Here is a 15276-nt window from a genome sequence, read left to right as displayed (position 1 = left end):
AAAAATATATTTAAAAAAAAAAAAAAAAAAAAAGTAATTTTCATCTGAATACCTTATCAGTTAAGGTACTTCACCTTTCCTTGAGTTCACCAGAGTGCAGGTTTTAATTAGCTCATTATGCCACTGTATTGATCTGAATGGTAGTGGTGGAAGAAGTATTCTGATCCTTTTTTTAAGTAATAGTACCAATACAACAATGTAAAGAAATACTACTTTAGTATAAGTACAGAAGTATTATCAGTAAAATATAGAAAAAAATCAAAGCATAGGTACTAGGTCTGAAGACAAATTACCCCTGTGGCTGATATATTATCATATATAACATAAGATTGTTAATTTGGATGCATTAGTGTGTAGGTAGCATTTACTGCTGTAGCTGGTCGAGGTGGAGCCACTCTTTATACAGTCTGGGGTTGTGAGATGATTAATGGGGAAGAAAGGAGAAAAAACATATTCTGCTACATAAATTTGTAATTATATTTTGAATTTTTCTCTTATCTTTTTCTGTGTGAAATATTGGATACTTTTAACAACTTTTGATGTAACTTAAGCTGTCAGATCAATAAAGAGGAGTAAAAAGTACAAAATTCCCTCTGAAATGTATTGGAGTAGACGTATAAAACTTTAGGAAGTATCTCAAAAGTTTACTTAAGTACATAACTTGAGTAAATGTACTTTCCACTGTTGCGGTATACTGCTAAATGTCTTTATATACTGTCTGAGGCCACAAATGACCAGAGCAGCCTGAAAAGCGCTAATCTGATAGCATCACCCACATTTGCCACAGCTTTTTGGCGGGTTAATGTTCATGTCACACAAATGGTCTATGAAAAAGAAAACATCCACATTGTTGCCCCACAGCCACAAACCAGAACTGTTGACACCTGGCAGGATGGATCCACGTTTATGACAAATTCTCGCCCCGCCATCTGCATAATGAGGCATAAACCAGGATTTATGGGACCAGATGGAATGTTTTTACACCCTTAAATCATCCACTTCTAGAACTCACAAGCCTGCTGTAATCTTCATCTTGTTGTTAGTTGTCCTCCATGGTCTACAGCATGTTTGTTTTTGTGATCAAATATTTTTATTTTAGTCAAACAATTAACAAACAATAAAGACACAGAGAGAAAAGACAAGGAGGAGGAGACCCAACAAAAACAGGTCTACAGCATGTTGTTGCTTTTAGATGTGACAGGTTTTCCACTGCTATATTTCATTCCTTCACGTCACCGTTGGACTTGTTAATGGTCTACTCATGGCCCACCTGTTACCCTGAATGAGGCTTGCCATTTTATGCTGACCTCTTTCATTTGCAACACATTCTCCCTGAGACTGCAGACATGTTTAGTTTAGTTTATCACATGTTTCCAAGGAAACTCCAGACAAGGCTGTCTGCTAAAATTCCCATAGGGATTAATTTTTAAGATGCCAGGAGCAGCCAATCTGGCATAAAAAATCATACTGCGTTCATATCTGCTTATTAATCATCAGATGAACCAGTTTTTTCTTCCTGTTTTTTTTAATTACCCCAGTTATTTTCACCACATACTCAAATTAACTAAAACAAGACCCAAGACTTTTTTTCTGCCAATATCTGTAATATTCAGAACAACTATCATTTGAATAGATACATTTGGACAAAGATTGCATGAGGCTCTGATGCTGATCTGTCTGTTTTCACTGGTGCATCTCCAGACTGAAAGTCAAAGAGGTACAGACAAGTGTTCTGATTTGTGGAAGTTGTTTAAGTTCAAAACTGCTGATCCTATGTTCACAAGTGCTTTTACTAACCTTTTTGATCATTAATCTGGAATACTGGTCTTGCATAGGGTTAATATGAGTCAGTTTTGTGGCCAGGTTGAAACAGTGGTAGAGCAGGCGCACATGTGCTGAGAGGTTTATGCCTCGTGCAGAGGTCCAGGGTCTTTACCCTCTCTCCCCTTTCTCACCTAACTGTCCTGTCACAAATTGAAGGTGGGAAAGCCCCCCCCCCCCCCAAAAAAAAGTGAGTCAGTTCATTGCTTGGTTCAGCAACAAGAAACCTATCAACAACACGTCAAATATTCTCTGTGTCCAGACCTCACCTTGAGTTTCCAGGATATTGTGTTGAGCCTTTTTCATAATTGTTTGACATTCAATAGTATACGTTTAATCAGAAGACTAATTGAAAATTTAAATAATTGGTAGTTGCAGCCCTAGTCTTAAATATTTTCTCACTTTTCCTTCCGTTGTCCTGTCCAGCGTGGTGTGTGAGATCGGCCCTGTTGGCCCCAAGGACACCTGGGGCCAGGTCGAAGTGGAGGTGAAGGGGGGAAAGAGAGGAACATCTTCCATGTACTTCACCTACAGGGTAAATACGCTCGCTTACGCACACTGTACACTACACACACACATTCTCTCTCTCTCTCTCTCTTTCTCTCTCTCTCTCTCTCTCGCCTTAGCTGCACACTCAGTATGGAGGAGTACAACTTTTCAGTCATTAAATGAACGTATGCAAAAGCTTTCAGCTGATTTGTTTTATGGTCTCTATTATGTTTCCATTTCCTAACTGCAAAGCCCCTTAACAGAACACATATTTGTACATTTTATGTGGAATGTACAAATACAACATCCTAATGTCTTGGTAAAGCAACAAGATGCAGTCACATTACAATGGTAATGCACTGTATGATAAGCCAGAAAGTGTATGCATTCCATTTTAACCAGATGCTGTGCAGTAGACCCCCTTTTCTCTGAAATAGCTACGCTGTAGCCTGTTAAAGTATCAAACTGGCTTTTCATAGCTCTGGTTCCGCTAAAAACTTCCCCACAAGGGAATGCTCCGCCTAACTGTTTGCTAAGCAAATTGAGGCAGATGTGGTTCTTGTATGAGTGTGGGTGTGTGCAAGAACATTTCTAATAAAGAGTTTGAGATCAAGGAGGGTGAGAGGAAACGTGTGTATATGACATACCATTGTATGTGTTGTTCTTGTGTGTGAGAGTGAGCCTGTGGGTTGGATCTTGGGTGTGAATGTAAATCCTTGCAGGGGAAAGATGAGTATGTATTCATGCTGTATCTTGCAACCCTGTCTCCCCCCTCACCAGGACCCAATTCCAGAGATGGTGAAACCCTCAAGAGGTCCAAAAGCTGGGGGCACCCTCATTACAATTTCTGGAATATTTCTGAACACAGGCAGTATGGATGATGTCCAGGTTACCATCGGAGGGGTGGATTGCACTGTGTAAGGACTTCTTTCCTTAATAATTGTCATTCACGCTAAAGCCCAATTCTCTTTCAATTCAGTCTCGTCGGTTGATAAGTGGTACTTGTTATGCAGACATTGTATTTTATGAAAATTCTACAGTATGCACACTTTGAAGCCCATAAATTGAATTCTTTTTTTTTTACATTCCTGAGGCAAAAATGGAATTGACCTTAACTTTGGTGTCATAAGCAGGATTCTTTTTCTCTTACCATTTGCTTTCACTGTTGTGACCACCAGTGTTCTGTCAAACCCACTCCGTGGTGACATTTTAGCCAGAGGTAACGTTAAAATAACGAGCTAGAGGAGCAGCAAAGCCAGGATTTAACAAGCTGTCAAGCTGCTGCCATGTTGGCTTCCACTGCACAGGAACCTTATGCAACCCCCCCCCCCCCCCCCCCCCCCCCCCCCCCCCCCCCCCCCCCCCCCCCCCCCCCCCCCCCCCCCCCCACACACACTCCTGCAGCCAGTTAGTGTTATGTCCTTGTCGTTGCAGTGAGCAATTCGGAGAAGAGATCACCTGCAGGACAGGGGAATATGGAACAGATAAGGTGCCCTCTGACCATCTCACCATCACAGTGAGGTATGGAAAGAGTACCACAACAACCATCCCAAGTGCCTTCCAATTCTTGGAAAATCCCATCATGCTGGACCACCAGCCCAAAGAAAGCTTTGTCTGGTCAGTATAAAGAAGCATCACGCTAGCATATTTCCTCGAATCAAAGTGTTTGTAATATTGCTTTTACCATACTTGTAAACATATGGTGTTGAATTGTGGTATTTGGTGGGTGTTATTTTCCAGTTTTTTTTCAATTTCATATCACGTTTTACCCTTCACCTTCCATGTAGAGATTTGGGATTATATCCCACTATGATTATCTCTTGATTTTTAATCTTGCGTCACCTTGAAGTTCTTATTTGGCAGTTTTGAGTCACATATCACACAGCCACTGTGCTCCATTAGCATTACTACACCGTTAGTTTTGTTTGGAGAGCTGTAGGAGTCTTATACCACCTGAGTCGGCATTTTCCCATATTTCTACAACAGATATAGTGGGAAAATTTCATTTAGAGGGATAGACAAGAAAAGGACAACAACAAAAATGAAATTTTCCTGTTAAATACCTTCCACTGTGCATTGGTTTTTAAAGTAGATCCGCCAAAAAAGAAAAGGAAAAGCAGCTATCTTGACATTGATGACAAGGTCGTATAGAAAAGAGCCGTCATGGAATAATGAACACTTAGAAAGGCAGCTGCCTTGTTCTCAGCCCTGCAAGCTTCTATCGTCAGAAAACTTGGTAAAGGTTATTAATGCCAAGAACCTTTCAGTTTTTTAAATGTATGATTTGTCCTCCAAACGTTTTTCTGTTGTTTGTGTATGTGTGCAGAATATTTCCAATACTTACGTCTGATTTGCTAAAGGGGATACACATGCTAGTCTTTGATGTTGTACCAAATGTCGTGATGATCTCGAAAAATGGATGCAATAGACGATTACCTTGCTTTTTTCTGTGCAATTGAAAGCACTAGGGCGTGTGTGATTAGGCACGCAGACTGGAACAACACATACGCTGCTCCCAGCCTAAACTAATTTGTTTTCATCTTCAGTGAAAAACAATTACCCCAGGTGCAATTTAAGAAGTGTTTCTGTCTTCCTGTAACTCTCCCCATAAGCTTGTCTTTGTGTCGCTGGGGATATACTCATACAGTATATAGTCATTTGTGTGTGTTTGTGTGTGTGTGTGTGTTTTAGTGGAGGGAGAAACATTGTGGTGACCGGCTCCGGCTTTAACCTAATCCAGACTGCGGTCCTGAAGGTCCTCGGAGACAACTCAAAAGCTTTTGAGGTGCGTGTGTCTTCCAGCCCCCCCCCCCCTTATTTATTAGAATCTAACATGCCATCTTCCCATCAGCATGTTGGTTATCCTTTAAAAGACATAATTTAACGTTGTTTTACTTCGCTCTTCCTGTTTTCCTATGAGTCTTGGTCCCCCCACACTCACATTAACAGCATCTATTGAGCCCACGACTACTGTGGTGATTCACTCTGTCGTGCATGAACACTCACCAACAAACACAGTCCCCCATGCTTTCACTGATCACAGAGAGTCTATAAGGCAGTAGTACTTCCTCTAACTTCTTAGGCCTTAAATCCTTAAAACCTGAAAGATTGCAGATATTAGTGCCATTGTTTCACCCTTGCCAAGTTGTAAGTTCCTCGTCCAGTTTAATCAAGTAGGATTGACTCTGCCAGGGACCTTGAAAGAGCTCCTCCAGTGTAATGGGCAGTGTTAAGCAGTAGCAATTTTGTCCATTTCATTTAAAGGGCTAAATCTATTGCCAGCATTAAGGTTGCAGAAGATTATGTGAATATGCCACTCTTCACCACTTCACTCCTGTCCAAGATGCCGGTCCCCTGCTACCCGGGGGAAAGGGGAGATTTAAAAATACTCTGCGCTGCCACAAACTAGCAGCGGATGTTAAGTGTTATCTCAAAGTCCTTGGCTGGTCAACTTCATAAGCTTCTCTTGGTTTAAGTCCATCCACTGAACTAGACACACATATTTGTGGCTGCTGGCTTATGGTGAAAGCATGTTGATTACATTGGGGGTCAGGATAGCGGCTCAAAGCAGTGATGTTTTTCTTTGCTACAGTATAAAGATAGTATAAACTTATGTTTGTAATTGTAAACAGAGACTCCAAGTCAACTTTTTATTTTGTTCAATACTTTGGTTTGTAACGGCCTTCCAGCATTTTGTCCCCGTTTCTAGCGTTTATGCTAAGCTAACTGGCTGCTGGCTGTAGCTTCTTGTTTATCGGGCAGATATAAGAGTAGTGTAAATCTTTTCTGCCATTTCCTAAAATGTTGAATCATTCTTTACAACCCCGAGCAACATATGGTCAGAAGGGACAGGTAGTGCACAAAACTACTGTAGGTTCAGAGTTTAAAGAAATGTAACAAGACAAATTTACTTTTGAATTAAGTGAGAAAAAAATACAACCAGTCTCAAGATTTACTGTAGGTCTACGTGACATTTTCAAAGCATTGTCTGATGTAGCTTATGCCTTTTGCCTTGTTCTTGGAAATTTTAAACTGTGTGTAGGACTGTAGATGTTAGCTGTCACACACAGTATTCTCAGTGTGAGTTGTGATTCATCAGAGGCTGCTATTCTACGACGGCAAATTGGAATTTTAATAGAGTGACTGAAAAGAGACACATCATTTTACCTTCCCCGTTGTACTAACCCAGGTTTTTTTTTCCTCCCACTATCCAACCCCCGAAACACTAACATCAATTCACTGCCTCTTTAAAAAAAAAAAAGACCTCAACACTGTTTAATTTTCTTCCTCCCCATATTTCAAATGTCAAATACTGTTTTTGTTTCGGTGAGTTACGTGCCAACACATCTTGTATTGTATATTTCCAGTTGTGACATTTTACTCTCCCTCTGACACATTCAGAAAGCCCACGAAAAGAACGACACAGTCATCCAGTTTTGGTCTCCAACAGTAAACAGTTCCCTGAACCAGCCCTTTAAAACCTACATCCAGCTTGACAACTGGGAGAAGGAACTGAAGCCCTTCGACTACCAACCTAACCCCAGCTTCAACAAGCTGACCAAGAAGGTCATCACTGAGGCCAGCATCATCATTGTCACTGTGAGTGCCGGCTGCTCTGGTATTCTTCACTGCTGCACAAAGAAGTCAGGCTCTTTGTGTAAAGGAATGAAGTCAAATTGGGATATTATCTGGCTTGAGGATAAACATGGAAAAATGCTGAACTGCAGTTACTGCACCACGTTTTCACCCTTTTACTTTGTTACTTTGTTTACCAATTACAGTGCTATTGCAAGATACTTTTTTATGTTGGATACATAAACATTTCCACTGAAACATGAAAAAATACATTTAAAAGAAAGTAAAAGGTAAAATACACAAGTGTGTGGACAGATGCACACCAATATACTTAAAAATGGTATTTATAAATCTAATAATGATACATCAACATAAATATATACTATATTCAAGTAAAATAGTGTTAATGACACATAACTTATGACTGATATTAAATGTAACCTATATTAAAAGAAAACATTAAATAAAATAACAATTGATAAATACACATACAGTTTTCTATATAAAGCAGTAGTTGCTTATATTACTAATGTAAACAATTTTTTATCTCTAATTTTATTTAATATTTATTGAAACTTGGAATAAGGCCCTCTGACTGAACTTTTTCCACCAGACAGTTGTTTTAGTTCTCCCAGGAACTCGGGCCGGGGCGGAGGACTCGCAGTTGTGTATAAAAACTGATTTCAAAGTTGGACAGTACCCATATTTTCCCTGCACGTGACCCATGTTGGTAGTTCTAATCTGTTTTATTGTATTTTAATTTACCAAACCCCTGGTTGAAACAGTTCTTTTTTGTCTGAATTCTGTGATTCTTTTTATTTTTTTTATTTTTTATTTTTTTTAATCTATCATTAGGTTGGATAAATTGGTTGGAGATTTTAAAACTCACATCGATGACATGTCTTGCACTTTTGCTGCTGATTTTCTTAATATCATGGAGTCTTTTAATTTTACCCAACATGTATCTGGTCCCATACACGTTAGGGGTCATACTTTGGACCTTGTATTTTTTACTTGGTCTTAACTCTGTTTGCTATGAGGAGCCACATATTATTGACCATGACTGCGTTTTGTTCAACCTGTCTTTTAATTTAAATTTACTGCCAGGTAAACATGGAAAAGTGCAGTGCTTTCTAATCACGCTGATATTAATTGTCTGGTCCACTTCAACACAAATTGCTCATCAGCTTTGCATAAAGTGGCTCCAAGTAAAATGCGACGTGTTTCTTCCGTCAACTCGTCCCCATTGCTAAATGACTTCATTCACTGTTTCTGGCGTATGTGTCGGAGGGCGGAACCGAATGACATTGGAAATTCTCCGACTACGTCGGCTGTATTTGTAATACAGCCGTTCACCGGCTGTATTACAAATACCTAATGTTTTGCAATTTTGCTTGATTGATACTGGTACAAATCACATTCTGTATCAATAGACTAATCAGTAAATTGTCTTTTTGTTTCATCAGCAGTAGATTTGTGTTATAGCTTACTGCTTCTTTATGTCAGTTTCAATGTTCCATAGTGTACCCTTTTTAAAGTTTCTTTGCAGATACTCTTTACGTAAATAAGTCAGGAAATGTGTTAACTTAAGCTAACTCAACCTGTTTTAATTTTGCAGACTGTAGTAGACTAATTGAAAGTAAGTGTGCTGCAGAATCTCAAAGTGTATATTGCGATGCTAGAACTGTGGGATTGATTGCAGCTGTGACTTAAGAAAGAAATTACTTATAATGAATGCAATCTTAATCTTTCTAATTACGTTTGACACTCAGAGTGTGTACTGAGCAGTGAACAGTGTAGTACGTCCAGTAATGATGGACATATGATGTGTCTACTTGATGGTGTATTAATGCAGTAATTCATTTCTCTTCCATGTAATTCAGTCAAGACATTTTGAGCGTTACAGTCAATCTTCCCCTGCAGGGTCGAGGATTCTCCAAAGCCATGACGGCCAAAGAGGCTCAAGCATTTGTGGGCGATGTTCCCTGTCTGGTCAACACGCTTCAGGATGACAAGCTGTTTCTGGACCCACCTTCCACCACACCCAGCGCTCGCTCCAGACGGCAACGCCGAGACACCCGGCCCGAACTGCTGGACTTAATGGTCAGATGAGAAAAAGTCAGGCAAACACACAGTGGTGGAGGAACAATGCAGATTATTCTTTAAAATTATCAAAACAACACTGTAAAAATACTAAATTAATCTGATTGTTTTGTCGTTTAATTGATTGGTTGCTTGGTATGTAAAAATTACATTTACACAGAGCCCAAAGTGACACCATTAAAATACTTATTTTGTCCAACCAATAGTTTAAACATATCTAAAATAGTCTAAAATACTTTTTAATTAATAAGAGCAAAAGCTGCAAATCCTCATATTTGCAAAGCTGAAAACATGAAATGTTTTCATTTTTATACCCAAAACTTTGCTAGACTGATTATTAGTTCCAAATTGTCTGTCAGTTAACATATTGTTCCAGCGCTACTTGTTCATATTGTTAGTTTAATTTATGATAAAGCATCATATTTTATAAGCTTTTAATATGTGTTGTATGCAAAAATCTTTTATTTTGTAAAGTAACTAGTAATCAAAACTGATAACTCTAGCAGAGTAAAATAACACAATTTCTCATTAAAATGTAGTAAAATATGAGTAAAGTGGCATGATAAGAAAATACTCAAGTAGCAGTACTTAAAATGTGTACTTAAGTGCATTGCTTGAGTAAATGTACTTATATAGACATACAAAGACTTGCAGATGAGAGCAGTCATGCATCATGAATCTTTACTGTACTTCTCTAGGCGTGTCTTTTGTACATCTGGGGACCCCATTTTTTTCACTGGTTGAACAGTTTTCATGTAGCTACAGGCCCTTTTTATAATTACATTTAATTATAGCTGAGCCACAATTGTGATGAATTCTGTAACCTCTCCTCTGGGTAATTCCTCTAAGTGAGCTAGTGTTTAATTTCTGTAGACTTACTTGCCAGACCTATCTCCACAGCACTGTGGAGTAAGTTCTGCCTCGTCGACACATACACTCCTGGATACGACAAAAAAACAACCTGGGTTGTTCGCGTTTTTTTTACGCTAATCACAATCATATTGGCCGGCGCTCAGCTCCAGACACAGCGACAAATTGGACTCAGGAAGGAACTTGTTTTAGTGGATCATTTGAAGCCAGCAAAAAGAAAAACACCACTTTACATATTAAAATAAGTCAATTGTTGACACAATACAGTAACGTTAGCTATTTAGCTGGGTACATGGTTTTAAGTGATTTGCTCTTGTCAGTGTACCACCCTGTGTATTTTGTCCAGAAGCAAATCCCCGCCAATTGGTCCCAAAACGTCCCAGTTAGATAGTAATGCCATAAACATGTTCTTTGTAAATCTTTACAACCATTCCCTGAAAGAACCTAGAAGTCCTGCCTTGTTGCACAATCTTAATGTTCTTCAAAACTTGCCATTTTCAGCAAATAGCTTCCCAGCTCAACACTTTCCAAAACCAACCCAGTTTTGCAAACCGAGGCACATCCAGCGGATGTTTTGGCAATTATCCGGTAACAATAATTTGGGGCGCCTGGGTAGCACACTTGGTAGAACGTGTGCCCATACAAACGCTCCTGTTCTTGCAGCAGCGGCCACGGGTTCTGTTCCGTCCTGCGGTCCCAGCCTGTGGTTCATTCCCCGTCTCTCTCCCCTTTCATGTCCAAGACGTTACATCAACAGACTATAATAGGTACAGAATACCTACATAGAAAAAGCTTGATTATAAAGTGTCGAACTCAATGCACATATAAATTTGTCAAGTTAATTTTGGCCCACCAACTTGCACAGAGACCCAGCACTTTAGAAATACTGAAAGGTGCTTCAACTGCTTTAGTAAACTGTGGGCAATTATGTAGATTTTGCTCTGTTCCAGTTTCCTCTCCAACGCTGTTGATTCTTAACATCTACACCTACCTGAATAAATCTCTGGCTAAAATGTCAAGAGCTTGTGCAAATAATAAGGTTCCCTCTCTCTTTGTGTTAATCCACAGATCAAGTTTGGGAAAGGGGAGTGGGTGGTTGGCTCTGTGCAGTACGAGAAGAAGAATGATTTGTCACTCTACATCATCATCCCTGCTGTCATTGTGCCCATGTTGCTCATCATCGCGATCTCTGTCTACTGCTACAGGTGAGTTAAGCTATTTGGTCAATGTCACATACACTGTGAAAAAATCTAAGTACTTCTAATTGTACTGAGTAGAGAAGCTGTGGAAACCTCTTGTTAAATGACACATAATACAAATTTTAGACCTTTTTTCACAGTTTTTAAATACATTCTTGCAAGAAAAGCTTTTTTTGCAGTTTGTTTAGCAAAAAACATCACCAAGTTCAAACTAAACGCACAAACCTGCAATATTATATAAATTGTGTGCCAGTAGCACCCAGCCCCAGCCTTTTTCCATGTGAACCCTTTAGCCTTGTGATTTGTCAAAAATGGTTTACCCACTTATCCCACAGATCCCATCTGCAGTTTGTGTACAAATAATAACAATGATTGCAAAGATAAATTTTCCTTGAACCACTTTTTTCCTTTTCTTCTGGCCTTGTTAAAAGCCAATATGTCAAATTATTTAAGTGCCCAACACTGGGCTTGCACATTTGCTGAAGGGGATGTTACTTATGTTCAGGGTCAATACTGTAGATGTCAGAGACATGTAACTCTGTTTCACAACAAACTGTTATAAACTCAAATAACAGAACAGAAATACAAATATACAAGTACAAAAAAGTAAAAAGCCTACTGTATATAAGGTGCTCCATTTAAAAAAAAACTTCAATATTAAAATATAATATAATTAAATAACACATCAAAGAGACAATGAAGGAAAACCGTACGTATAAAAATACATAAAATATTATAGAATACATTACAATAATAAGCAAAAAAGGCCTATTTACAAATCAATATAGCTTAACATACTCATAGATACTGCGTTTAATTTTACCACTTGAGTCTATGCATCCTAGAGGTTCTCCAAAAAACACAGGTGATGATGGATCATGGATCAGATGAACTTCCTTAATTTGTGCTAAATATTCCTCTAACACATACATCAGGAACAACAAACCCGCAGTGACCGAGTCATACCGGGGCTAACAGGATATTTTTGTGAGACTCTGTGGGCAAGTTATTGACCGATTGTGCCGACTCAAACCAGAGTGTTGAACTGCAATTAGACTGGAAATTATAAAGTGAAAAACCTTTCCTTTCCCAAACTTTGTTTTCATGATGCATGTGTTTGTGATTTATCTGTTCAGGAGAAAGAGTCAACAGGCCGAGAGGGAGTACGAGAAGGTAAAACATCAGCTTGAGAATCTGGAAGAGAGCGTACGGGATCGCTGCAAGAAAGAATTCACAGGTACAAACATTGCAGCTGTGCAAAAGCTCAGCAATACTGCTGATCACCCTCAAAGGATCAATGTTTCTAAGAAGCTATACAGTAATGAAGCGCTTCATAGCTCAGAATTACATTTCTTTGATGTATTGTCCTGCAGTGAATTATATAAATTATCCTGCTTAACATCATGTTATCATCATTACGAGGAGCCGTTTTGCTGTCATCACAGCTGAAATTTTTTTCCAGGCAAAGTTCTCCCTTCTGTGCCTCTCATACATAATACACAGCATTACATAATGTTCGACACAGAGGAGCAGCACAAAAATGAGAAAAGCTGCTTACCAAAAAGGAACGAGGTACAGTTTTTTTGTTTTTTTTTGTTTTGATCTTGCAGACTTGATGATCGAGATGGAAGACCACACTAACGAACTGAGTGAGGGACGAATCCCATTCCTGGACTATAAAACCTACACCGACCGTGTCTTCTTCCTGCCCTCGAAAGACGGAGCCAATGATGTGATGATAACAGGAAAGCTCAACATCCCAGAGGCTCGACGGGCCACAGTGACTCAGGCGCTTAACCAGTTCTCCAACCTCCTGAACTCAAAGACCTTCCTTATAAATGTAATTATACTGCACATGAGTGAATCCGCTGTGGTAACAGACTGATATGTCTGCATATGCAGAGTTTACAACATTGTTGTAAAGGTGTTTAGCCAATGCTAGCATACTAACACGCTTAACTAAATGGGGCACATTACTGTACAGTATGTTGAATTTAGTCTCCAAGGATGGCAAAGTAATGTTGCGCCCTACTCTAACTGCAGGCTAGTACTTCGCCTTTGTTGGTTAGGTTAAGGCATGGGGAGTGAGATTGGTTACGGTAAGGGTAAGAATACCAGGGTGAGCCAATCAGAGACAGAGTAGAGCGGCTAATGTCTTGAAATTCTAGGGAAAAAAATATTGCTTACAGTACCTGCTAAACATCAGGATGTTAGCATTGTCATTATGACTTTAGCAATTAGCTCAAAGCACTGATATTCCAGCATAACTAGTCTTGTTCTTTAAAAAACCTTGTTTTCTTGAAACATTTAATTTAAAAAAATACTTTTTCAGTTTATCAGTTCATCAAGTTAGTAAAGCGGTGTCGACATTGAACAACATCTGTGAGCAAGTGCGGTGACATGTTTCTCATTTGGAGCTACTCAGAAATCTAAATACAGTTGCGACATTTTTTCTGAATAAATTAAACTAGCCTTGTTCATCATAATGAAGAAGTATGCAGCAATATGGCTCGTTTATGTGCTGTTACAGTATTTGGACCGCAATGGAGGTTTATGGTACGGCGCCTAGAGTTATATTAGGCTGTGGCTATGCACGCAAGCAATCCTCCTAAAATGTAGCAGGATATATGCATTGTTGGTTTTGGTTTCTTTGGAGGATTTGCCAATAATAGTAAAAAAAAAGGTAAAACCATACCATCCCTTTCCTTAGTTACTGAGGGTAAACTTGTAATTCATCTATGATAGCTTTTAAAATATGCCACACTTCATCTCTACTGTATTATAAAGGCTCTCTTCAAATGATTTAAGGACTTTGTGATGCCTTTGTTAGCAGAGTACAGTATTTTAAGTGAGAAGCAGAAAATATAGCAGAGGAGACGTGTGAAGATTCCTTATAGTCAAATATTGCTGGCACAGAAACAACCTCTGAGGTGTTAACTGTATATGTGTGGGCAATTTCTCTTCCAATGATTTGTATCTTTTCTTAGCTACAATATTTTACAAGAACTGAATTTACCTTGATAATTATTGTTTTCACAAGCATTAGGCTTTTGATTTTTTTAAAAGCGTATTAGGTTGGATTTGCGTGTGTGCTTGTGTGTGTGTTCTTGTGGGCTTTATGAGGATGATAATTTAGCGTGTCTTTTGCCTGTTTCCTTGTATGTGTGTTGGTATGTTTGTAGTTTATCCGAACCTTAGAACGCAGCCATGACTTCAACGCCAGGGCCAAGGTGTACTTTGCCTCCCTGCTGACTGTGGCTCTGCATGGGAAACTAGAATACTACACCGACATTATGAGAACACTGCTGCTGGAGCTGATGGAGGAATACGTCCACAGCAAGAACCCTAAACTCATGCTGCGCAGGTGAGTGAGGAGCAACTCGGGGCTGTTGCTCAGTAGATACTGGTGCAGTCAGATACTATAACAAAACAGTGGCAAGTTTAATATCTAAGAAGTTCTGTACTGCTGAGGATGGCAATGTAGGTCTTTTGGTTGGCCAACCACTTTGGTCCAGACTAAAATATGCCAGGAACTATTGGATGGATTGCCATTGACGTTTTTACAGACAATCATGTTCCCTAAAGTATGAATCCTACTTACTTTAGTGATCCCAAACTTTTCATTAAGCACAACCAGCAGGTTTAAGTAGCACTTAGCTGGTCAAATATCTCTACATCTTCAGAATAGATTGGCACTAAATCTTGTACAGACATTTGTGTTAGCATGCTGACATTAGCATTTATTTCAAATTGCCACTGTTCCCAACTACAGCTACCAGGGATGCAGTCTTGTTTAGCAACTTTTGTCCTGAGATCATTAGATGTCATCATTTCTCAGCTCTATAATCAGAAGCACTCCATGTCTAAACCCTGTCAACAGTATAATTAACCATTTTAGGAGGACTGGGATTGACTTCAAGAGGCAGTGGACTGTTTTCTTCTTTTGCCATGTTTTCTGTTGAATTTTGCACTGAATACTGTAATGCACTATCACGAGCCAGGCTGCTGCTTGATCTATTCCAATCCTCCTCCTTCTGTTTCTCCTCCTCCTTCGATTTCTCCTTCTGTTTTTTTCCTCCAAGCACAACGTGCTCTGTGATTCTTCTTTTGCTGTTCACTTTCATCTTCTTATCCTATAGCTCTTGACCAGTGGGCCGTAGGCTAAGAATTTTGTCTTGTCCATACTCTGTGTGTGTGTGTGTGTGTGTGTGTGTGTGTG

General features: G+C 39.3%; 1 protein-coding gene across 2 annotated transcripts in view; it reads left to right on the top strand.

Moving 5' to 3' along the window:
• The window catches only part of plxnb2b (plexin b2b), a 114167-nt gene that overhangs the window by 85270 nt on the left and 13621 nt on the right, over nucleotides 1-15276 (top strand). For both annotated transcript variants that reach the window (XM_034878481.1, XM_034878480.1), the window contains 10 exons: nucleotides 2248-2356; nucleotides 3091-3227; nucleotides 3745-3927; nucleotides 5002-5095; nucleotides 6712-6909; nucleotides 8809-8988; nucleotides 10927-11063; nucleotides 12194-12294; nucleotides 12668-12897; nucleotides 14240-14421. In XM_034878481.1, coding sequence (XP_034734372.1) covers nucleotides 2248-2356; nucleotides 3091-3227; nucleotides 3745-3927; nucleotides 5002-5095; nucleotides 6712-6909; nucleotides 8809-8988; nucleotides 10927-11063; nucleotides 12194-12294; nucleotides 12668-12897; nucleotides 14240-14421 — 1551 coding nt within the window. The remainder of the gene's footprint in view (nucleotides 1-2247; nucleotides 2357-3090; nucleotides 3228-3744; nucleotides 3928-5001; nucleotides 5096-6711; nucleotides 6910-8808; nucleotides 8989-10926; nucleotides 11064-12193; nucleotides 12295-12667; nucleotides 12898-14239; nucleotides 14422-15276) is intronic.

The sequence above is a fragment of the Etheostoma cragini genome, chromosome 8 (assembly GCF_013103735.1).
Source record: "Etheostoma cragini isolate CJK2018 chromosome 8, CSU_Ecrag_1.0, whole genome shotgun sequence".
Taxonomy (NCBI): Eukaryota; Metazoa; Chordata; class Actinopteri; order Perciformes; family Percidae; genus Etheostoma; species Etheostoma cragini.
The sequence above is the reverse complement of the archived record's forward strand: the minus strand, read 5'-3'. Positions and strand labels throughout refer to the sequence as shown.